Source organism: Anser anser, assembly GCF_964211835.1.
Source record: "Anser anser genome assembly, chromosome: 1".
Taxonomy (NCBI): domain Eukaryota; kingdom Metazoa; phylum Chordata; class Aves; order Anseriformes; family Anatidae; genus Anser; species Anser anser.
The window spans coordinates 35,846,688-35,871,967 of NC_139720.1; the positions used below are offsets into that span (position 1 = coordinate 35,846,688).

A 25,280-nucleotide genomic window follows, 5' to 3' on the forward strand; every position below is an offset into this window, starting at 1 on the left:
CTCAGTATATAGCTGAGTAATGTATTCAGAATGCTTTTGACAAAAATAGTGTGTACCAAGATCGTAATCATACTGTTCATTTTCCTATCAACCTGTGTGTTAAGGTAAAAAATGAATCCAGTCATACTTCTATGATGCTGATGCTGGGTTAAGGTTTATTGCATCAAAATGTGTGGTAAGCCACGGGTGAAGTTAAATTACACAAAAAGCCAGAGGACCATGAAAGAATTTTAGAAATCAATTAGCAGCTCTCCTGCTAGTTCTATTAATTTCTTCTGTTAAGTGAACAATGCCCGTACGTGGTCACGCAGCAGCAAAATTTTAAAGCTTTAGAAAATTTATTATTAATTTTTATTAATAATTAAATTATCTATAAATTAAACTATTTATTTAAAATTTTATGTAGAATTTTATTATTGGTTATAGCTTTATTTTTTTGTTCTCGTTAGTGTTTGAAGGCTGTTATAAAGTCATCCCAATTTTGCCTGCTCAAATTCTCTACACTTGATCATTCATAAGGATGCAGTCTTGTTGATAAATTTAATTGACTGACCTAATATGAACACACATTTGAATATAATGCACGGCTACCAACTGATAATTATGTTTTCATATTGAACATAGGGCTAAGAGGACCAAAATATTTTTACTGGTATCCATATATTGGGAAAACATACTAAAAGTATTATGTACCATATAATTCGTAGGTTATGGTGAAGAAACTGCAAGTCCAGTAATGAATAAGAGAACGCAAGCAGGAACCAGACTGATGGCCCTGCAGCACAGAGATCAGCAGTCCTTTGTAAATGCTGGAAATATTCACCATCTCGTCTCGCTTTAATGGGACCCAAAGAATAACAACACCTGCAGTGAACCGTTTGCTGAGTGTTGTTGTCTGTAGGAGCTAGATGAGGTCAGAATAACTGATCTAAACTCAGCCTAAATATAGATTTAGTCTGTGTAGTGTCTTCAGCTAAAGCAAGTTTGAAACAGTCATCTTTCACTTTTTAATGCTGGTTTACATTATTTCTAAACAAACCTTGTTTGCTTCTAACAATAAGAATGAAGTAAAAGATCACATGCTTAAATACAACTTTGAGGTATATATTATGTAAAATAGTTTAAGGTCGTAAGTAATGTGTGCCTTGAAAACAACCCAAGCATAGGAAAAGAGGAAGAGGAATAAATATTGCACTTTCTAATTGTCAATACTTGTCAAGAAATCATTCAAATAAAAGAGTTACGTAGAGAAAAATTATACCAAATGGGGAACTTAATATTGGAAAATAGCTTCTGTATGGGATGAACTAGGTATGACCAACAGTTATCATTGCTTTTTGAGGAAATAGTCGATTTTGTGATGTCAGCAGATATGAAGGGACATCCTCATTATATTTTTCAACCCCCTTGCATGATCAGTAAGCTCACAGTGGCCTGAAGTAAGACTCAAAGACAAGTAAATGCAACGTGAGGGCAAAGGGTTCAAATAAGGCCTTTTGTCATCATCTGCTGAGAGGGGAGTGTTGCTGAAGGTTATGGTGCAAGATTGCGAATTTCAGCTTTTTTGCCTTTTGTGGTGATGACGCTGAGTCCATGTGGTATTGAAACTTGTTGCCTTTCAAAGGGAAAGTTGCATCTCGGTGGACTGGAGTTTAAGTTGTCGCTTGTACGTTACAATCTCCTTCAGACAGACAAACCACATTTTACAAATGGGAGCAGGCATATCTTTTGAAGCCCTCTGAAGCTCCAGTCAGAAGTAGTGAAGTGGGCCACGCTTGAACTGGGACCATTTCCGTGTGTGTTATAGGGTGTTTTCTTTTGTTCTAACCAAGTAATGTGAGGTGACCGATTTATTTATACCCATGAATGCTGAGCATTTGCTTATTTAAAGTTAATCAGCTCCCCTTGTTGCGAAGTTGTCTTGATTTTAAAGGTTTGCCCCTCAGCACAGCATATCTAGGAATCCAAGACAATTTTCTCTTTCAGTCTCGGCTACAAGTCCCGAAGGTGGGTTTGTTAGCCTGTCCATTAGCTTGGCCGCTGATGTCTGAGAGCAAAATGTTGTGTTTCCTGCTTGAGTGAAGTCTTGATTCCATCAGGGACAAGTAGCAAACATAACTTAAATAATGGTTTTAAAAAACAAACAATCCATAGTTCTGAACTTTGCCGAGATGTCTTGGGGTAGCTTCCTCCATCGGCTCCAGAGGTCAGAAAGCTGCTGCAGTATTTGGACTGGTTTGGAACCCTTCCTTGGATTAGGTAATAGTAACAAACATACAAGTGAAACATCGTAACAAGCCTGATGTGCAGGCATTTTCTATCTCTGTTTTACTAATGCATGGTATGCTATTTTTGTATCTGGGACAGTACATATTCAGTGAAGCATATCTAGTCTCGAGTGCATGCTGAAAGTTTTTGATGTTTCCCCTAAAACGTGCTGAAATTCACTTAAGAAATTAGGTTTTAGCAGACATAGTTCTGTTTACTAGAGGTATGTCTTTTCCTCTTAAAATACTGAAGGTCTGTCATAGGTAAATACTTTGTTTTCAGATGGTCGATTATATCATGGGTATTGTAACACTAACAAAAAGATAAAGTAGGTTGTAAGGTTTGCCTGCTTTGTTTTGTGTAGGTGAGTAGTCTTGTTGATCTTGCTGAGAATGCTGCACTGAGTATGTTTGTAAGATCAAAATCTATAGTCTTAAAATTTCTGATTTTCCCTTTTTCCTTTTGTGCTAAGAAGTCTGGATTTTAGTAATGTGCTTTAAGTGCTTTAGGAGATTGATCCCCTAAGCTGAGCATGTTACAATTGCATTTCTTTTGTAGCATAATCTTGAACATGCTAAATCCTTCTTGCATAAAGATGAGGGAATTGTATGGCATTTGAACACAAATTTCCATTTTTCCTAATGGAAAAATTGGGGAAAAAAAAGGAAAAAAATGGAAAAATGGAAAAAAAATCCATTTCATCTGTTGCTTGAGAACAAGTTCTTGTGAAGGTGCAAGATTACAGCTGCTGGGACTGTGTTCCCTAGTAAATAAAAACAACTTCTCTTACCCGTATCAGATTGCCATTGAAGTGAAAGTAGCCAATGCTAATATGCCTAACATATACAGAACATATATGTACATACATATAGCCAGTAATCCACTGTAAGAACTCGCAGCTACAGTGTTTGTTAACATTTTTCAAAATCTGTCCCTATATCTGTAATTTCTCTTTCTTGGCTACATAATTCACTAAAACCTTCTGTTCTGTGTAATGCGTGTGTTATCTCACAGTTGTATAAAGCTGGTCTACTGAGTTCGATCTTAAAAATATCTGTCTGAGAATAAACTCCCTACTTGTTTAAATTAAGAAGCATAAACAATGTTGGTGGATCCTGAGTTGATGAAAGGGTATTATCTCTAAATAGAAATTAAATTCATTACCAGACTTCTTATATAAATATCCTGCTCATCTTTGTTCATAAAGGGTGTTAAGAGCTGAATATTGGGATAATGAATAAAGCAGTACTTTCTAAGTTATGATTTCTTGTCATGGGTAGGCTCTGGTAAGACCTCAAAGATCAGAGGGCTGGAGCAGCGCTCCTATGAAGACGGGCTGAGAGAGTTGGAGTTGTTCAAGCTGGAGAAGAGAAGGCTCCGGGGGGACCTTAGAGCAGCCTTTCTGTACCTAAAGGAAAACCGGGCCTGCGGGAAAGCTGGGGAGGGACTCTTTGTCAGGGGGGTGTAGTGACAGGACAAGGGGGAATAGCTACAAACTAAAAGAGGGTAGGTTTCGTTTAGATATTAGGAAAAAAATCTTTACTATGAGGGTGGTGAGGCACTGACACGGGTTGCCCAGAGGCTGTGGTTGCCCCATCCCTGGAAGTGTTGACGGCCAGGCTGGATGGGGCTTTGGGCAACCTGGTCTAGAGGAAGGTGTCCCTGCCCATGGCAGGGGTTTTGGAACTAGATGATCCTTAAGGTGCTTTCCAACCCAAACCATTCTGTGGTTGTATGAAGACATATATAGAGCCTTATCAAATCTGTAATAGTTTCAATCCAAGTTTGATTATTAGGTTTTGATGTGGTCTGTAAGCAGTCCTGATTGTGGCATTGGACTGTTTCTCCCTTAACCAGGAAGATCATTTTGTTAGATCTTCTGTGTTTTGATCTTACTGTTTAAAAATTACTATTCAAGTATAGATATAAACAGCTTCATATTACACGCTGTATTAACTGAAGCTTTGCCCTTGAGTGCATGCAAATTACATGATCTTCCCTTCTTTCTACATGATCTTTTCATTAGTCTTCAGAATGCATCTTGCAAAAAAAGGATGGAGCCAATTATTTGTCTGCAAGTCATCAGTTTTACTGATGCTTAATAGATATTAACTTATTTTTAATAGCTACAGAATTCAATTTTAAGAATAGTGGTTTGCACCAGTTTAACTTCTTTATTTAATTAGTCATCGTGTCTTTGCCCGTACGTCCAAAATACACCAGCTAAACCAAGTACTACTCATTGTGAATTAAAGCAAGAAAAAAGGAAAGAGATAAAGACAAAACAATTTGAGTAGCTTTCAAATTTTTGGCATTAGTCCATTTTTCATTTTGCTTTTCTACATTGTACTACTAGACAGATTTTGTTCAGATAAACTCCGATTTTGATTTTTTTTAAGATTTGGTTGTCCTTAAGAGGTTTTCTTTCCAGGCAGAGAGCTTGACTGTGCCTTACAGTTCTTACCAGTCTTATATACATCGATGATTTATAGATGGCCTTTGATCTTTTTGTGCTAGAAATATGAATCTATTATTTGAGCATGTAAATACAGGTTCCGAGATTATAAAAGAGGTTTTCTAGGTTTTTGCATTTTTGTGTTAGGAAGCAGAAATGTTAGAAGTCTTCAGTAAGGAGAACTCTTTATAGAGACATTGCAGAGGAGAATTTGGTCAGTAGCAAAATTAATTAATTGAGTGTGGAAGAATAACAGTTGATGACGTGTTGAGGTGGTAATGATGAACATTTGAAATCTAGAACAATGGATCCCAAGCTTTCTTGCACTGTTACGTCCAAAAATAAATTTCTTCTGTTATTTGTATGATCAGACATTTAATGCAAAGCATTTGGAAAGTAATATGGCTCTACAGGAGCAGTAATTTGTGAGGCAGCATGTCCATTGTTTTAATGAATGCCTGTGTGATAATTTCCCTTCTGAGTAAAATTATAGCTTTCCTTTTTTAAGATTCAAAGTTTCATTCAAATTTAGATGCATTAAGTAGAGGCCATAGGGTGGAGTGGGGGACAAGGCTGGCTGGTCTGCTGGGAGAACGGATGCCCGAGGGTGGCTGTGTTCATGAACACACCTTCTGTGGCTGTTACGGAACAGTGCTGGGAGGCCACAGCAGAGGAGGAGAAAGGTGAGAGTGCTGTTGGCCTTTCGGATGCTCGCAAGACTGAAGCTTCTGTGTATAAAGCAAAGGATGATGGCATATCACAGTAATCAACTTCAGTATCCCTTTTTCCATTTACTAAAGAAAAAAGACTCAAATATTAAGAGTCGGTTGTAAAAGGAATTGGGAATTGTACAGGCAGAGTGAAAAAACTGGATTTTTGAAAATGTGGGAAGAACTGCTGCTACTTGTACTTTAAAAAGACAAAGACACAAATACCAATGATTCAATTATCAGCCTTTTTCCTTTGCCCTGGTCTGCCAGGACAATTATCTTCAATATCAGACTCTATATTCAATTACATATGAACTCTGTATAATAAAGTCACTCCATTTAACTTTATCGTACCAATTCAAGCTTCCATGGTAGGGTCTAGTGTGTGTTTTTCTGTTCCAGAAAACAGAAGGTAACACTCATTTGATTGCGATGGTTAGTTATTGTTTAGCGAAAATTTGTTTGCAAGAGATTTGATTTTCTTTTTGTAATTTTCAAGTGAACTATATTTGGTTTTCACTGAATTTTCCAATTCTTATTCATGTGATCTTTTAAATTAAGTAAGTTAAATTGCCTAATGCAGGCTTCTGTCCACTCTATTCTCTCTTCCACGCTCATTTGTGGGTAATAGATAAATACTTTGCTCATGAATTTGGTAGGGAATCATTTAGAGGAGAAACTTTAAAAGCCTAATGCTTTCTCTTTTGGGTCTGTACCTCCAAAAACATTCTTGTGTTCATTGAACCAAATCAAATCTGAAGATATCTGCACCTATTGATTTTTAGAAACAGAGGTACTTAGTATCTTTGTAAAATTTAAACCTATTTTGCTTATTTTTTTTTTCCTCCAGTATGGCTTAGGAGGGCTTTAAGGTAGTAAAAATATACTTGAGAGCCTCTAGTAACAAACATACCAAATATTTTAAAGCATATAAGGGAGCTGTTGTGATGCTGCTTCACTTCTGTATAATGCTTCACTTCACATTATATACCTGTTCTCACAAGCTTGTCATTTTTGATAGTAAAAGCTGACTCTCATTTAATTTCACAAGTTTAAGGTTTGGTACATATGTATTGCTGCAATGGTCATTAACTCTGGTATGGTACTATTGGAACCTGAAAAGGTGAGTTCAGCAAAAGCTTTAACGTAAGAAAGTAAGGCCTTATGTGGATACTTGTGTTGCAAAATGAGTTTTTCTGTGTGCAGAGAATCACAGAATGGTTTGGGTTGGAAGGGACCTTAAAAAACATCTAATTCCAACCCCTTGCCATGGGCAGGGACACCTCCCACCGGACCAGGTTGCCCAAAGCCCCATCCAGCCTGGCCTTGAGCACCGCCAGGGACAGGGCATCCACAGCTTCTTTGGGCAGACTGTGCCAGTGCCTCACCACCCTTGGAGAAAATAATTTCTTCCTAATATCTAATCTAAACCTACCCTCTTCAAGTTTAAAGCCATTCCCCCTTGTCCTATCACTACATCCCCTGACAAAGAGTCCCTCCCCAGCTTCCCTGTAGGCACAGGAAGGCCACTCAGGTCTCCCCGGAGCCTTCTCTTCTACAGGCTGAACAACCTCAACTCCCGCAGCCCCTCTTCACAGGAGAGGTGCTCCAGCCCTCTGATTATCAAAAGATGCAGCCCTGCTGCGTCAAAAGTGTGGCCAGCAGGGCGAGGGAGGTGATTCTCCCCCTCTGCTCTGCTCTTGTGAGACCCCATCTGGAGTGCTGTGTTCAGCTCTGGGGCCCCCAGCACAGGAAGGCCATGGACTTATTAGAATGAGTCCAGAGGAGGGCCGCAAAGATGATCAGCCTGCTGGGGCAGGCTAATTTGGAAGGGTTTAGTATTGCAAAATCATAATGTTAGGTATCTCACCGTTCTGGAATAGGGCTTCAGCCATGCTGGTTCATGACACATCTGATGTGATGCAGTGTGCCCAAAACAGCCTGTTAAGTCACTGCCAGTTTCCAAGTTTGGAAAGGGTGGAAAAGGATATTTTTGCAGCAAAATACTTTTCATATACATTTCCGTAATATTGTTTAAACTGAACTTGGGTTTTGTATTTATTTTTTTTAAAAGTTCTGGTTCAGAAAGCAATTTGAGGCCATTGTCTGACTACTTTGCTAAGTTTTTAAGATTACAGAAAGAAAACTGCCCTTCTAGTTGTAACAAATGTTATGTACTGAACAACTTCAGAAGAGACACCAACTAGTAGTAGAGATAACTTTTGACCAGTAGTAGCAGGTCGTGGTAGTAGAGCAGACCCAAGACCACATGTTACGCTGTGAGGTGGCTGAGGTACGTGCAGCAGGGTAGGGCTGGCAGTGGTGCGGTGAGGCAGAGAGCTGGTCCTTAGCCAGAGCTGTTGCACTGGCAGACCTGCATCTGTGGCAGTTGAGCCACATCTTTGCCCCTGATATTTATGTCGTTGTACATATTGTTGTTACACACTAAGGCTGTGGTTCGTAATTATTCCTAATGCTAGGAGTAGCTTGTTCACAGACTTATTATTAGTGTTGATGTAATCATATTTTGAATCAAGACTATTTACTGTGTAAATTAGGATGTTGTTGTCACAGATGTTGTAAAGTTGCCTTTCAGACCTTGGTGTTTGATGTTTTCGAAGAAATATAGGGCAAGTAAGCATCCAAAAGCCTGCAGTGATCTCCTATACAGGTATCTAATGCCTCCTACCTCATACTTTCTGAAGGGCTTTTACCTATATATTCATGTGCTTAAGGAGTGCGTTCTACAGAAGCTGAAAAGTTGGGACTTAATTGAGGAGAGAATCTGAGGACTTGACTACTAAGCCTTCTACTTTGAAGTACTACTCAGGAGAGATCAGTCCTTTAAAAGAAATTTGCTATCAGTCCTTCTTGAGGCTGTCTCCAGGCTTGATCTGTGGGTGTAACAGAGAAAAACTGGACCTGAAAAGAAGAAATAAGTCAAGACTTAGGTATCTTTGGTTTGCTAATTCTTATTGTAACTACAGATTTACGGTTCTGTTAATGTGTTTTTTAAAACCTGTTCAGAAAAGTGCGTATCCAAGCAATGTTTTTGTTTGTAAACAACTTCTTCAGTTACAAGAACTGGGAGTGTTACGGGTTTTGTTCTGGGTTCTTCCATGGTACTTGTGAGTAACTCTGACAGGGTTACTAAATGCTTACTAAAGCTGTATGCGTTAGCAGACTGGAATTTGAATCACCAGGAAGCGTTTTGAGATGTCTTAAAGGTTCAGTAGGATGTTCTTGGTGTGCTGCAAATAGGAGCTCAGTAGTCAAACATTGGAGAAAAGAATGAAGATTTACCTATGCTCTCTAGTTTGATGCAGTCATTCATCCTGATAATTGTATTCTGGCATGTCATAGGTTAGTAGCAAAAGGGTTGGTACACAAAAGAGATGAGATGGATGCTTTTAGGAAAAAGAAAGAGTGGAAGTGGAGTCTTTAGGGAAAACCAAATGGGATCACCAAAGAACTTTGGTATCTTAACGAAATTCTATACTAAACAGAAATATAAAATGTTAGATATCACTGGATTCAGTAAAAGCCAAGCTAGCAATAGTTTAACCTGGGTAGAAATACTGTGAAGCTGGGTTTAGAGAGATTCCTTTATATGGAAGTGTGAAGTTGTTAGTTGTGTGTAGCAGGAACATCTAGTACTGCCTCAAAAGCAGGACGTTTACTGTATGTGTTGATGCTGACTCAGAGAAGAAGACACCTAGACTCTCAGGTTCTTGACAGGACAGCAGAGTTCCAAAGTTTTGGGGCTTGCATATGAATGTTACAAATAAAACTACAGCAGAAAAAAATATTTTACTGAAAGTTGTCTCTCATTTGTTAAAGGACTGTCTAATTTTAAAGCTATAATAACTTGAATCTCTTGAATTCACAAATTGAGAACGGGAATTAAAACTGATGATGTTTCGTGCTAAAAAGGAAAATGTTTTTGAAACTTGCTATTTTTCAACATCTGGTATGCTGTATTGGTGGTCTTGCAAAATTGTATTTGCCCACTGTGATTAGTGAGATCTTTAATTCCTCACGATTTACAAGTCTTTTTTGGTAGAAGATGCTGATAATGTTTAGCAGGCCAGGCACAAAAACATTCTTCATTTTCAGAGGCTGATATATACAGGTGCGTTAATAGGAATGATTTGGTCACATGGGGAGTAGTAGCATACAGATCACACTCATCTTTGAATTTTAACTTCTTTTTTTAATACCTGAAGTGACTATAAATGAAAGGTGTAACGGTCTAGCAGCTGTGGTAGAAATATCCACTTGAGATGCCACTCAAATTCTCCCTCTAAAATAAAATTATATTATTATGCATAACTTCTAAATTATGTTAAAATAATGTAACTTTGTTTTAGATTTTGCAAATAATGAGCTTACCTGTCTTCTTCCATTTCAGGTATCTAGTGGATAGTCGCTGGTTCAAACAGTGGAAAAAATATGTTGGTTTTGACAGCTGGGACAAATACCAGATGGGAGATCAGAACGTGTACCCTGGTCCTATTGATAATTCTGGACTTCTCAAAGGTAACTGATTCTGTCTGTGTAGTAAGCCAATACTAATGCTTAGTGTAAACTTGTTACAGGTTGTTCGTTTTTTGTAGTCAATAGTGTAAATTAATCTCAGCATTTATGAAGGTGAACCTTTGTTGTTGTTTTTTGCAGACAGTGACAAGAGAACTAGAATAGGTTTCCCTAATGAAATAAAACTTTATAAATAAAATTATTTGAACTCCTTTACAATGGTAACAAATATTTAATAATATAAAAATTACTAGTTTGTCATGATGGCTTGGAATACCTTGGGAGATGAAATTTAGTTGAGTAGACAAACAGCTAACCCGAGTTAACCAAGATTTTTTTTAGCTGAACTAAAATGGTTTGTTTAAGATAACATTTTAAGTTGAAGTATAAAATTTATTTTTGTAAACAAGCCCCAAACACTTACTTTGATTCTGGAACATTAAAGGAAAAGGTGTTATATAATTTAGTGATAATATAAAGTGGTCAGAAATGACTGAGGGTAGTTTCCTGATGCTTTTTGGTCTTCTAAGTATGGTTAAACTCTCACTGTTTTAATTGCACAGTTCTGGCTGACTCTTGCTGAACTGTCAGATTTGTGGACGTAGGTCTCAGAATTATCTCCCAGATATTTTAAAAAATTAGTCCTCAGGTCAAATTTTATATTCGGTGTCTAGGATTGAAATAGTATTAAAGCTATAATTATTTAATATGTAAAACCTAGTGCATACAAAATCTAATAGCTAACTGGTCTTCATCTTTGTAGTTACAGAAAATATAATAGTAGTACATAATTTATGTGTAGTAATGCCTATTTTTACTACTTGATGGGGTTTATGATGACCTATGACTTTCTTAATTCAAAACTTCTCAGCTCTAATTCGTATCTCATTATTTCACAAGTTATGTTAAAGACGATTGCCTTTTTCATGGGATTTGTCATACCATGTTGCACTAGTTGTCACTGTGAGTGCATGTCTGACAGTGACTAATATCAGTGCCTTTGAAGAAGGTGCTGTATTGTCATATGCTCTTTTCACTCACAAACTTGAAGGTCTTTTTGCTCCAGGTGAGTGACTTTTTTTCTGAAGTGTGAGGATCTAGTTCCTTTGTACATTCTTGTAGTAAATCTGGTAGTGAGGCAGGCATGTTCAGGTGACGCTTGTCAGTGAAATCAGATGTAGCAACATCCTTTTTTATCCTCAGTGAGGCAGCAACAGCTTATTCTTTCTTCCGTGTCTAACCACTTTGGGGAAAAAAAAAAAGTGACTTCTAGATGTGCAAGGCACCGTGCTGGATTATTGATAACTTAATCTGTGTTCAGATTATGCTTAAAGTTGCTTTGAACGTGAAGTCTGTGTTGGGGTTAGCCATCCAAATCTAAAGTTATATTAGCCATTTTGCTAAAAACTCCTGACAGACTTTTCTTAGTATCATTTTGACACACCCTTTTTCAAAATAAACACAACCTTGGGGTTTATGAACTTCATTGTTTGCTTAGGCATGGTTCTAAAAATGCAGCTCTTCATTGGCAGTGATACCATACTTCCAATTACTGTCTGGCAGCTATTGTTCCTGTGTGAAGGAAGTTTTAAAATTAAGGGCATTAACACTTACCAAGTAGGAGCTGTGCTTCGCCTGCTGCAGAGCAGCAATACTCTGTACTAGGTTTTCAGTGTAGTATAAATAGAACCTGAAAATGCTTATGTTTTTAATCCTGTCTTTGACACTTAATAAAGCTGTATGTTGTATACACTGGTTGTTGTCATAGTATTCTCTTTCAACCTGATTTACTCATCTAAAATGGGCTTGCTTTCTCAGGTGTTCTTCAGTACAATGCAGTGATAAGGAAAACTATTACTAAATTCAAGAAAATAATTTCAGAAAACTGATGTAGTATGTTGTGCTCGTATTACTTAAATGCTGTTCCCTTATTTCCAGAACATGTAGATGAAGAGACAGCAATGTAAATTAACAGGTAGAGATTTCAGTTAATCCCAGCATACTCAGATATGATGAAAGTACACCATCTTCAAAAGAAGAATTATATAGTCAACGTTAGATGAGCAAAGCAAGCAACAAGGAAGTAGTTATCTAGAATAGTTGATTGTTTATAATTAGAAAACTGTTCCATATGAGGGACTGAATTGTCAGTGTCAGAGGGATTCTTTAAGGAAATAAGAATCTGAAAAAAATTATAATAGGAAAATGCTGGAGGCTTCAGAAAGATGGAATGGAATCCAAATGTTATCTTCTACTTATAAACTCTTATAGCAATATCAGGTCAGTACAGAAATGCACTATTAACTTTTTAAAGAGATATTTGGATCTAAATATATGTTTATGGATTTCTCTCCACAATCTACTCTCAGTTACAGTGAAATGGTCTTATGGTACTACCAGCCACCAGAAGCATAGCACTGAGTGGGCCACGTAAGAATTGATAGTGTAAGTCATGAATTGTTTCAGCAAATGTTTCTTGGATACAGTTCCTGAATATAGATTTTCCTAATCAGTGAAAACAGTTTTGAATCAAAATTTGAAGCTCTTGAAAGTTGTTACTTTTGCAGATAGTTTGAAATAGACTGGAGGAAAGAAGAAAGTCTTTTTTTCAACAGGCACATTGGTTGACATCTCATTTATTAGGTCACATTAATTATATTTATTTCCATAAAGAATTGTGTTTTGATTTTCCTGTGTATTCACTGAGATGTTCATGTGAAATTCCATTTTACATTTTGCTTCAACAGTGTATGTATTATGGCTCCCGAAGTGGAATCCACAATCTGAGGTTGTCTTTCTTTGCCCTCTGTGTTGGGTTCCTGTTGATATCCCTAACATTTACCGTCTCTTCTCTGACTGACCTCCTGAGTCTTACAGAGCTCTTGAACAAATGAGGGGAAGGGTGCAGCAGCCATAATGATTTCTGTAATTCAACCAGATAGGAAGTAAATATCAGATTTATTGACATCACAATATAAAAGTCTATCTTTGTGTAAGCAAATCTAGAATCACTTCTTACCCATACTTCAACAGATTAAACAGTATGTGACAACTTGTCTGTAGCAGTGTTTCCATCTTTGCTATTGCTACTCAAAGTTACGGAAAATTTTAAGAAAAAGCAGCTGAAATCATACAATGGTTTTGAGAAGTAAAAATCCTGAAGAGTTTTAAAGTAGTTAGGAGCAAGGTAGTTAAGCTAAGAGAATATGTTGAAGCCTGTGATTTTTCTTGCTAAAATTGCAACAAATACTTTGGCCATTTCTGAACTTCATTATCCCCTCTTCTAAAATAACTTTATAATATTAATAGCTGCCTGGTTGTATTTAGGGGATGTGTTGTTTAGCTCTTCCTAGTAAGTAATTTATGATTTTTATTGGAGAAAAATGCATGCAAACCATTTGTACCCTCTGACTGCTCACCAAGTCATCTTTAATCTGGACAGTTTGCGTGTTACCAACATCTACCATGTTTTGCTCACATGGCAAAGTACTTGGCTGGAGAGAGAAAGAAAGAGTCAGCACCAGTGGTAAACTAACAGAAGTAGAAGAGTGCTTTTTCCTGTGTTTTCACCATTCTAGTGACTAAAGCAAAAAGTGTTCCTGTTTCCCTCATTTTCCCATAAAGCCACAAACCCTTTAAGCTAACTGAAGCTGTAGCATATACAGTTGAGTAGGGAGATTCCTAGAGTCTTGGTAAGCTGGAATCTTGTTCACTCCTCCCACAAGAAAGTGAACACGCATCTCCTAAATGTCCTCAATAGTGTTGACCTCCTGCAGAAAAGTTATTGTTAAAACTAGTTTTATTAAATTCTTACGCACACAAAAAAAAGATAGCTATTATTAAAGGATGATTACTTTTTTAAAATGTGATGGTTTTTGATGCTCAGACTTTTTTTTTTAATTGAGGATGCCTTATGTTGTTTGTTAAATCTGTGCAGAGGGGACACAAGAGAAGTCATTAGTGCTTTTCATGTGCATGTAATATTCAGATCTTATTTTTGTCCTTACAGAAAAATGTAGATAACCATATTCATTTTGTTTAGAAATATTATTTACAAAAATATTTCCAAGAGGAAAGCCAATATTTGAAGCAATTTGAGGTTATTTAGCCTTACTTTTACACTCAGTTTTAATTGTGTACTTTCTACAATTCATTCCTGTAGGACAATGAAAATAGACTGTCTACTTACTACATGTTTTTGTACTTCATTAAACTTGTAATCCTGCTTCATTCTTTGGAGATAAATGTGTGGGTCTCCCTGTTTGATCTCACTCTGTGTAGAGGGATGTTTGCTGCCCTGTAGCTGTATACTTCCAAATGCACAGACAGCTGCCTTGATTGTCCGAGGCTTGCAGTGGTGCAGATCTAGAATCACTTACACATATAGAATAGCTGCTCTCTTACTACTGTAATAAGCATTGAACCAAAGCTAAAAGCATGCTACTTATGTAAGAGGTTGCCAAGCTGTATGTCGTTCAAGTGCTGCCTCACTGTCCCTGTGAAGAATTTGGTAGGGACTGTGTTTCCAAAGCACGTAGGATCCTTTAAATAGGAGGATTGTACCATGCTATTTTACCAGTTTGTCATGGAGTGAATAACTTTGAACTTTGCCTCAATCTACTGTAGCTTCTCATTCTTTCGTATTCAGTCAAGGCTGTTGCAGTAACGTGAAATGGAAGTGTCCGTGGTTATGTGGAAATACGTGCAAAGGTGGGGAAATGGATTGGATTCTCTGAAAGCTGTGTGCAGTAACAAAATAGGTGCTCGTGATTGCATGTTGTTTTCATCTGCGTTCATGAGAGCAGGAATACTACCTGTAATAGGTATGATATACGTGTACCGGATAGCATGCCGGAATAGTTTCAAAAGTTTTGCTTTGAACGCCATAACGTAACTGTGACTCAGAAAATAGTTTGCTATTTATATGAAAAAATAACGTTTCTTTAAAAGTTTAGCAGAATTAAGTACTGAAGTGAGAATATCTTTCTCTTACAGATGGTGATTCTCAGTCTCTCAAGGAACATCTCATTGATGAGCTGGACTACATCCTTTTGCCAACTGAAGGCTGGAATAGGCTAGTTAGCTGGTACACGCTGATGGAAGGTCAAGAGCCAATAGCTCGCAAGGTACTCTTAAGTTACCCACTGGGATGAATGTGATTCAACTGTAGTCCTGCAAATATGCAGGAATTCCACAGGAATCCATTAGAAGTTGTATTTACTAGAAGGTTTTAAGCCCTGGCCTGTGATGACTATATAGACAAATCCTGCTTTAGTTGCTTATACATACCTAATTTTTATTCATATTTTAGAGACTCAAATTTTGAAAACTGAGAAACAAGGATTGCAAAGAATGTAATGCTTTTTTTTCTGGAAATAAGCCCGCTAATTTTTCAAGATTTTTCAAGAAGATCTTGCTTTAGAAGCTTGTAAGTCTATTAATGCAAATGATTTTGTAATTAAATATAAAACCCTAAAACTGTATTGGCTGTATTAGTGAAAAGTCTAGTTCTAATAGTGTTAACACTGGCAGAATAATTGGTTGTTCCTCTCCTGATGAGCAGAATCTTCTGCGTTCGGCAACTTGCTATGGTAGTTTTTTGTTTAAGCAAAAAACAAAACAAAAAGTTATCTGAATATAACTAGTCCATGGTACAGTGGATACTGTGACCCTATATCAGTATGAGACTGTCAAAAATTAACATATTTGACTGTTTGCTCTAGAACCTGTCATCCTTATTGTTACGGTAATATAATGTTTTACCAGTTTATTGATGAGATAATCATTTCTGTTTGGATTATTTCTCAATATTTTCAGAATAGTGATTATAGTTGCATCATCACTGGAGTGAATTACTATGTTTTAGAAATGGCAAACATACCCAAATGTATTTTAAACTGATCTTTAGGGCATATTCTTTAAATTAGAGATCTTTATTTCAATTCTTTAAAAGTTGCTGAAAGAATCTATTATGATTAAAACATAGTTGGATATGCTTTTTGATGTAATACATTTTTTTCACTCTTTGACATGAATATGATCTAAATACACGCATGCTGGCTGCTTAATTCAAATGTGTTCCTTTCAAACAATCACCAGATTTAGCTATAGAATGATTTTTGTCTTCAAGATCCATTTGGTCAGCAAGGAAAGTTTGTTTTAACATTTTCTTTAGTACATTAAGGGACATTCTTTTTTATAGAAACATGCCTGGAATGTCTCCCATTTTTCTTTAGTTCTGTAAGAGCTGAAATCCATCTGAATGGCTCTACTTTAAAGATGTATATGTATTATCAACTTGGTACTCTTCTTCCTGAAGATGAGTTTCAGCGAACTGAATGCTTTTACATCATCATTGTAAATGTTCAGCAATTTTAAAATTTTAGAGGGAAATAGAAGGAGAGAGAAAGTAACGAAAGTATATTGCTTTGTACTTGCAAGGAAGTGACTGGAAAAATACATGCAGTGTAATGAGTGGCCAGGTAGATTGTCATAGATTCATTATGATCTGCCGGTATGAGCAGTAGTTGTCATCTGAGATACATATTCCAGTTCAGGTAAGTGAGGGTTGTTTTTTTTTTGATGCTTTTCACACTTGTTCTCAATTCTTTTTCCTATCTGTCTTAATGTTTTTTTCATAGTGGTGGCATGGTGCTTTGATACTTTTCTTTTATCCCCTTTGTTACCCCTACTTTTTGGGGTAGGAGTTGGGGGCATGAGGAAGGTGTTTATTGAATGTGTTATTTGACATTTATTCATGTCAAGTAACATGAATTTATATATGGTAATGCATCTACTATGTTGTAAATCTTATTCTAAGAAATGTCTTAGTCATATTCAGTTTTGTTTACTGCAACTATTTTGTTGTTACTCTAGTAGCTGAAAACCTGAGTAAGCTGCTGAATTTAAGATACGTTTTTATTTAAATGTAATGACTGCCAGCCATGATAGTTAAGGCAACTGAACAACAGTGGAATTGTTCACTATTTTTTTGTTCCTATAGCACATACATACAAGTTATATTACAAGTTATATTTGTACAGCAGATAGCAGATCTCTACTAGCTATTAGCTGGTGGCTTTTTTTTTAACCATATTTGTCAGATGTATCACATATCAGGGTGATGGTTATTTTGGGAACAGTCTACATGACTAAGTACTGCAGTTACACTTTGGAAGATCAAAAGGAAAAACATTTAAGAGGTGACCCTGAATATTTTTTTCTACATTTTACTTTTATAAAAAAGGAATTCCTGTATACTTTTGTAATTTTTTTTGTAATAGTTTGTAATAGGAGTTACAAAAATGAACAATTACAAACAACTGTAATGAGTAGCTGAAATTTCAAATGAATGTATTCATTATCAGAACATAGCTGATATTTGTAGGTATTGTCTAAATACAAGATTTGTTTAAAAATCAGCTATGCGATATCCAGAATTTAGTAATGTGTATTGGTATAGATAAGTATTCATTAAGTGTGAAAACTAGTTCTTCATGTTTTGAGGAAGCAGCATACAATGAATTTGTTCTGAAATAAAAAATAACTTTTGGTGTTTATCTTTTGATTAAGTATCTTACCTTTAGATTAAGTATGTATATTTGTGATTTCCACTGTACTTAAGACTTTGAAAGTCATGGTGTTATGCACAGATAAGACACAATGGTTGAGAGAAAACTTTTACTTTTCAGTTTACTGTATTTCTAAAAAGTTAGAGTTTCAGTTCTAGTTTTTGACATTTATTAAGTGTCTTGCTTTCCCTGAACTTAGTTTTTTTAAGAGGTCTCCAATGTTTTGAAGTGTGTATATAAAAATATGTTTGGACTGATACTTCATGTCAATCTGTTTTTCAGGTTGTTGAACAGGGTATGTTTGTAAAGCACTGCAAAGTAGAAGTATATCTAACAGAATTAAAGCTTTGTGAAAATGGAAATATGAACAATGTTGTCACGCGAAGATTTAGTAAAGCTGATACAATAGGTATGGGCAACTATTTTAACATTATATGATTGTTACTTGTTCAAATAGTATGTTATAGTGAATTCTGAATAGATAAGTCTCTGTATAAAATAATAGGTGGGCATTTAACCATTACAGAGAATGAGACTGGTGTTTTTTGGGTCAAAATTAGAAATTAAACAATTGTAATAGAATTTTAAATACAATTAAAAAAATAAAATGTATTCTATCTAGATAGCTGTGGTAACTTTAGAGATTTGCGCTTTTCAGAAAGTGAGCAGTGTAATGTTTTTCATTACCCTAATTGGATTCCATTGTGCTTTTTCTTGGCTTTTGGTGTGTAAGAAGTGCAATTTTTCAGGTGTTTCCATAGATGTATTTCATTAGTTAAAACTTGATAGTCATACATAAGGAAAAGGAATGAAAACACAGGAATTAATTGGATTTATAAATTAATGCGTAAAGGTGACTTATAAAAGTAAACTTCTTTGGGCTGTGAAGTGGCAGGCCAGACACACTTTCTTAAAGTAACCGAGTCCTGTATTAAACCTGTATCTTATCTTTATTTTGCATGTTCTTTAAACATTGTGTCATTTTTTGAAACCATATTAAAAACATATTTGTCTCTGAAAATAACAATCAGAATGTATACAAAGATATTGTTGATCACATAAGCTCAGTTTTTGGTGTATTTTTGTATGTGTTTCTGAGACAAGATTCTTTCAATGAAGTATATTTGTGCAGTTAAACTTGTGCTTTATGCCAAGGGCATAAAGTCAAGCCCAGCCATTGCTCTTCATTACTTGGCATCAGTATAGTCTTTTCAGCTTTAACTTGTAGTAGTTTATACTTGCTACCCCTTAGTTTTTTGCAGAATGCATGTTTTAAAAACAGAATAATTTTCCCTCATTAGGTTTTAATTTTCAAGTTAAACAGATAATCATCTGCTTGTAATAGAATAAAAACTTAAAAATTGTCAAATCTGTCCTTGAAACAAGGCTTCGATGTTGTATGTTAATTGGCCTTTTTGGGATCTGGTTTATATTGGCAAGATGTACTTCATTAGTCTCTAAGCAAACGTAGAAACTTAAAAAACCAATTTCATGTTATCTTTCCCTGAGGACCCAATACAAGCTAGTTTACAGCTATATTGAATTAAATTCTAGCATTGGAATTATAGGTAATGGATGAGTTTCTGATATTTGCTTTCTAATCAGAAACAAGACATTTTGGAACAACCATTCTGGAATTAGTTGGATGTGTGTTCATTTTTTCTTAGCATAGAGAGAATGATAATTATGAGAAAATTCTCATAAAGGGTAACAAGTAACAATCAGGCTCACTGGCAACCCTGTTCCAGACACTGGCCTTATTTGGTTTCCTGAGATGTGGATGAAATGCTCTTGGAAGCCTTAATAACATATCTTTTTTGAAGCTGAATCTTCTTAAGCAGAGCAGAAAGCTGTGCCATCCTAGCCAGGACATCCAAAAGAGTGTATTACAGAAAAAGAACCAGAAAAATCAAGACCAGTTTTAAGAGTGAAAGAATAACTGATTCCTGCATTTCCCTTATTTCTTAATAAGGTGATTTTTTTTTCCTGTCCTTACATTAAGTATATTTAAGGTAGTTCTAGTATTCATAGAGCTTGTAGCAGAGATGCTTATTGTATCAATAAATAATATGTAAGAGGAATCTTACAAAACCTTAAATATTGTTCACTCTTGCTTGCATATGCCAGTAATGATGGGCTGCAGAAGTGTTGTAGTACAGAAGTCAGTATCAATTCCTTTGTTTTTCTGCTCAAGTAGAAACTAAGTTAGACTGTATGTCAGCAAGTTAGTACAAGATAGGAAAAAAGTAATTATAGAGGACAGACCTGATAATGACAGTCACTTTCTTGGGATTGTATTGGACATATCTGATGTGTTCCTTGGACCTTCTTGGAGATCTCCTACGGTTGAGGACTCTCACCTTGGAGGCACTGCATCTTAAAGACTGATGGCCAAGCCTTTTTTATTTTATTTATTTATTTTTTAATTATTTTTTTATTTTGTTTTAGTATAAAAAGAAAATGAGTTAGACGTAGTTCAGGAAGCATTTCAGTCTGGTTGTTGCTGATCATTAGGACTTCTGAGTGAATATGAGTTAATGAACTCTTGAGGAGTCTTATATGAATGTATGAAAACAGTTCAGTCACCACCTAATCTGTAGACTTCTTCTACCTTTATTCAAGAGTTTTATGAGTGAGAAAATGACAGAAAGACTGTTGGTAGCCTCATTTACAGATGAGTAAGAGTCAGGTTTTGTCTGCAATGCCTTAAAACAATTCCAAAACTGAACTGATAAACTTCATAGAAGATTACACCAGAGGCCCTGAGTCTATGTTTTTTTGGGATTGTTGCCAGTAAATTATCTTGGCAAATGGCTTTATGACTTGTCTCTGCCATTAATTTGCTGCAGAATAAAAGAATGGAAAGCTTGCTGCCCTTGAGGAGAGTTTGTTGTGGGATCAGCCTTTCCCTTCTTCAGGAAGCTGAGATTACTGCAGCTTAGTACAGATTAACATCTTGCAGTTTCCTTCAGACAGTGCTTGTGATAGCACTAGTCCTTAGGAGCCAGGGTGTCTTTGTATTAGGATCCTCTGAACTCAATTCTCACCCTGACTCTTCTACATAGTGTTGCAGAATAGTGCTTAAATCATGCATCTGTTCTCATTTTTCTTTTTTGTTCGTATTTGTACTTGAACAGGCACGTTCATTCTAGACCATAAGCCAGCAGTTCAGTGATACTTGGTGGAAATATACTTCCCAGGGTCTCAGACATAGTGTATATTGTATCTAATCTGATAGGATTGATGCTTTCTGTCCCATAACAGTTCTCTGAGTGAAGCTGGAATAGGAGATACTAATTTAGTTCTTGCTAAGAATAAGAGCTGAAATGCTCAAATATTTAATTTTCATGGTTATTAATAAGTTAATGAAAAAGTATCTTTTGTGACTATTTTTTTCTAGTAAACACCATTGATAAATCTAGATTATTTTTTTTTTCTGGAAGACTGTGCCAGCTACATTCAGTCTCACATTCAAATGTAGTTATATGAAACCATTGGTTGCGAACTGGTTCTGACCAAAAAGTCAGCAAAAAGCCTTGTTTCTAGCTCCTACCTTGCCTACATGTTATCTTTGTTACAGAAGCAGATGAACAAGTTAAACAGTTGCCTTTATACTAAAATATAAGTTAACTAGTTTAGAAGGAAATCGTATTCAGTTGTCTGCAATATCTACAAATATCATTGGCCGCTTGTCATGCATTTCACAAATCAATGGCTGGATTTTTAAAAGATACTTCTAAGCATCAGGTCTCATTTTGACTTTTCATATTTAGCACAGTGATAGTAGAAGAGGATCTTAAGGGGGCAAGGGGAATTCTAGTGTTTCAGCACTGATGTTTTCATCCTGAGAATAATAGTGTTTTCAGTGATCATCAGGAAGGCAACTGTATGTTTCGTGACTCCTGTTTTGTTTTCTGTGCTAGTTGTCACAAGGCTTGACTGCCACGGGGCTTTATGAATGTACCAATTTAAAAACATCGAAGTGAGGTTGCTGTGATGTAGCACTGCACATATTAGTTCAAATTAAAGCACTCTTTCATAAATTTGACTTTGCATAAGGAGAATGGAGTTAATTATGAACTTAAACTCCAGTTGTACGCAATAGTTATGCTACCTCAAAATTATGTTTCTGGCAAGTAGAGTAGGAGATGGCAGACCTTTTTATGACAAATATTTCAGGAACAACAAATCTTTCATGGTTCTTCTAGAATATATTTCTGTACTTCAGTTTCACAGAGTAGTCTTTAATTTCTGTGAGGGTGAGAGTTAAATTTAGTATGTGTTTGTGGTGGTCAGTGCTAATTGCACTGGAATGTGGGTAGTAGAAGGTTTAAAAAAAAACAGACGGATTGATTTAAGGAGAGGAACAGAAGGACTTGCCCTCCCAGCCCCTTTTTTTTTTTGTTGTTGCCAATTTCACATCTAATCATTCCCTATCCACCCACACTCCTGTGGTACCACGCTTTGTGAAATGAGTAGACAGTACCTAGGGGTACCTCCTGTCATCTGTTACTTACGCACTTTTCTTTATTTGGTTTGCTTTGCTAGGAGATTCAGGAGGGAATAAAATACACCTCTGACTATTTCCACCTTAAAGGCATGCCAACTGGCAACTTCCTGCTTTTCTTACAGCATGCTGTAGTTGTAGGGCCATTGCTACAGTTTGATCTGTATTTTCAATATAAAAAAATAGTAATTCTGATGCTTTATTTGACTTTATAGTGTTTATCTTGTTAAATGCTAACCTTCTGTTTTCTCCTTTTCAAAACAGATACGATTGAAAAAGAGATAAGAAAAATCTTCAATATTCCAGGTGAAAAAGAGACCAGATTGTGGAACAAATACATGAGTAATACTTTTGAACCATTGAATAAACCAGATAGTACCATACAAGATGCTGGTTTATACCAGGGACAGGTACTGTGTAATATTTCCTTTTTTTATATGTTTATTTTTTGCTTATGAAAATGTAGCTCATTCCAATAAATTTTCTGTCTTTTTAAGTGCCGTTTAACTCCTGTCCTAATAGATGGTGTTAGGGCTAGAGGATTTTTTTTAAACAACTTAAAGTAAAAGTAGTCTTTGGGTGTATATGCATAATTAAAGGTGAGTTTAACACTCCTATAAAATTAAAAGTAAATGAATGTTACATTGCTGACTTGAACTTGGTAAAAACCTGAAATAAAATGTTCCTAGGATCCGGGATATGTTCCTACAATGAAACCTAAATTTAGGATAATAGAAGACTCGAATTCCAGTGTCCAGATTTCAGAAAGAAGTTAAGAAAAAAATCTTTCAGATAAGAACTATAGAGATAAGAGCTCAAAAGCCTGTTTTTGCATGAGACTCCATCATCCCTTAAAAATAGCTTTATAGGAAGATTTTTTACAAGATAATTATTTTAACTTTACAAATGAGAGTAAAGCTGTACAAATATAAATGTGATCTGACTGAAGAATTTTATCGTCAGAATGTTTTTTCAGATTACATTGATTCTTTAGTCTTCAAGTTGGGTTTTTTTCAGCAGCTGTGGTTCATGCAGTCATGTTGCAAAATATGAGTTGATAAGATTTGATGGCAGTAATTGTAGACAAGATTGTGTTAAAATCTTTCCTTTTACCTTGAAATACTTGGCTTTGGCCTACTCAACAGCAGTATTTATGCTGTGCTTCAGTTTTCTTTTATGGCATGGAAGGTAAGTAATCAGTGCACCAAAATAACAGCTTGAACTATTGTGCCCTTTAACTTCATGCCGCACACACTTAAACCCTCACACAGTTAATTTTCACAATGCAGAGGTCTTGCTGTAAGGACCCAATAAAGATTTGCGTCAAAGATAAAACATGCAAATAGCCTCTATTCCAGTGAAACATTAACTGTGAAGCACGCATGGTCTAATATAGCCATAAAAAGATCTGCAGGTGACATCTGTACTTTCAGCAGAACAAATATTTTTCAAAACAGTTTAACCATGGCTTCTGAAAATGCTAAATGCCATGTCAGAGCATGTGTTTGGGTCAGTTGTACTTGCTGACACACAAGGTTGTTATTTTTATTGTCAAGCCTCCTAATTTAAAGATAGTTATTCTATTAGTCTATCTAATCTAGTAGTTATTTTTTACCATGTAATTATAACCTATAAATTGTTTTGAATTTTTCAGTTTGTTTCTGAAGTGAGCCTTTTAGGATTCCATTGAACTTTTACATCTGCATCTTCCTTCAATTTAGTAGTTTCTGAGAATTAAAAGGAAATATTGGTAGTTTTTTTTATTATTATTTTAGCATTCAGGACCAAAGATAGCAAACCACTATCTTCCAGACAGAAAATTATTCATGATAGAAGGCTGGTTTTCAGTGGCATGTCTTAATGTGTTCAGATTGAAAATATGATTTCACCTTCAAATGGCAGCATGATTTATGTAAGGTTTTGAGGACAAGTGCATGTGTGTATGTATGTCTGCGTGTAGACACACAAAGATATAGCTTGGCAGTTAGTGTCCTGGAATATCAGCATAAAATTAGGGAGAATTATTTTCATTTGAAAACTAAGAGTTAGATTCAGTTCAAATATTGGAATCTAGTTGCCATTTCAAATGATCTCGGCTATCCCAGCTGTCAATCCAGAAAGGCATGAGCTTTTTGTAGGTCCTGTGTCATGTCTGCCAGCGTAGGGCAGATATCTCAAATACCCAAAGGCGTTTCAAATGGCACTTGCCTGTGTTTGGGACTGAGTGTTCTGTGCTCCCGTTTGTACCAATAACAACTTGAGTTAAATGAATTTCATTAGACAACTGTCCTGTTTGGAAAATCAGTGTTAGATGAGTGCTTCTTAAAACAAACAAAAAACCCTCAAGACTGTGATTTTCAGAATATCAAGGCAGAAAATGTTTTTGTTTTTGTTTGTTTGTTTATTTTTTACCTACCTGTGTTGTGTGAGGCAAAATTCCTTTGGTTCCATTCTTTAACAGATTGATTGGCTGTTGTAGAAACATGATCTCTACAAATTCATAGGTTCTGTTTAGATTGGTCTTCTGACCTCTTTAAGATCTCGCCATTTTACTCTAAAATTGTTGAGGTATATTAAGTGATGTGCTGAAAGTTGCCCAAAGTGTTTTTACAATTTATTTTTTTTTTGTGGTAGGTACTGGTGATAGAACAGAAGAATGAGGATGGAACATGGCCAAGAGGTCCTTCAACTCCTAAGTAAGTTGTGAGTTTGTCACGTTCGCTATAGCTTAACTATTTTCCCATGTTATTTTGCTCTAAAACACAGCTGGTTTTAAAAGTGGCATTCTATTTTTAAAATCAACATTTAGATGTTTCAGCTGAAAAAATGCAGAATAGTGTATTTGTTTTAAGTGCTGTGCATTATAGAACATAACATAAAAACGGTGACTTCCTGCATATGCATTGCATAATTTTGTTGCTTTAGGCCAGTGATACACTTTGTTCTGTTTAAAAATAGGGGAAAAAATGTCTGTAGTAGGAAATTGTAAAACTTTGCTTATTTTAGATTTCTGTTTCAAGTGTAATTGTTGGGAGAACATAGATGCATGCATTTTATCTGTATTTTTCTTACGTGTAAATGTTTTCATCACTATCTTGTCCTTTTATCTCCAGAGCACATAATGTGTACACACAAACATTACTTGAATTTCAGTCTGCATTGCCAGGATGTTGCTTTTGCTCTTTGTTGGGCTGTCATCAATTTACAGATTATGATGTTATTTTTCTTTTCTG

The 25,280-nt window shown here is 35.8% G+C and overlaps 1 protein-coding gene across 5 annotated transcripts in view; it reads left to right on the plus strand.

The window, feature by feature from the left end:
- USP15 (ubiquitin specific peptidase 15) overlaps positions 1-25,280 on the plus strand; it is a 74,112-nt gene that overhangs the window by 6,136 nt on the left and 42,696 nt on the right. For all 5 annotated transcript variants that reach the window (XR_014571271.1, XM_083794996.1, XM_083794998.1 and 2 more), the window contains exons 2-6: positions 9,845-9,972; positions 14,965-15,095; positions 17,823-17,949; positions 22,312-22,457; positions 24,682-24,743. Coding sequence is in view for 4 of the 5 variants with exons in the window: in XM_083794996.1 (XP_083651122.1) it covers positions 9,845-9,972; positions 14,965-15,095; positions 17,823-17,949; positions 22,312-22,457; positions 24,682-24,743 (594 nt within the window). In the remaining variant the exon portion in view is untranslated. The remainder of the gene's footprint in view (positions 1-9,844; positions 9,973-14,964; positions 15,096-17,822; positions 17,950-22,311; positions 22,458-24,681; positions 24,744-25,280) is intronic.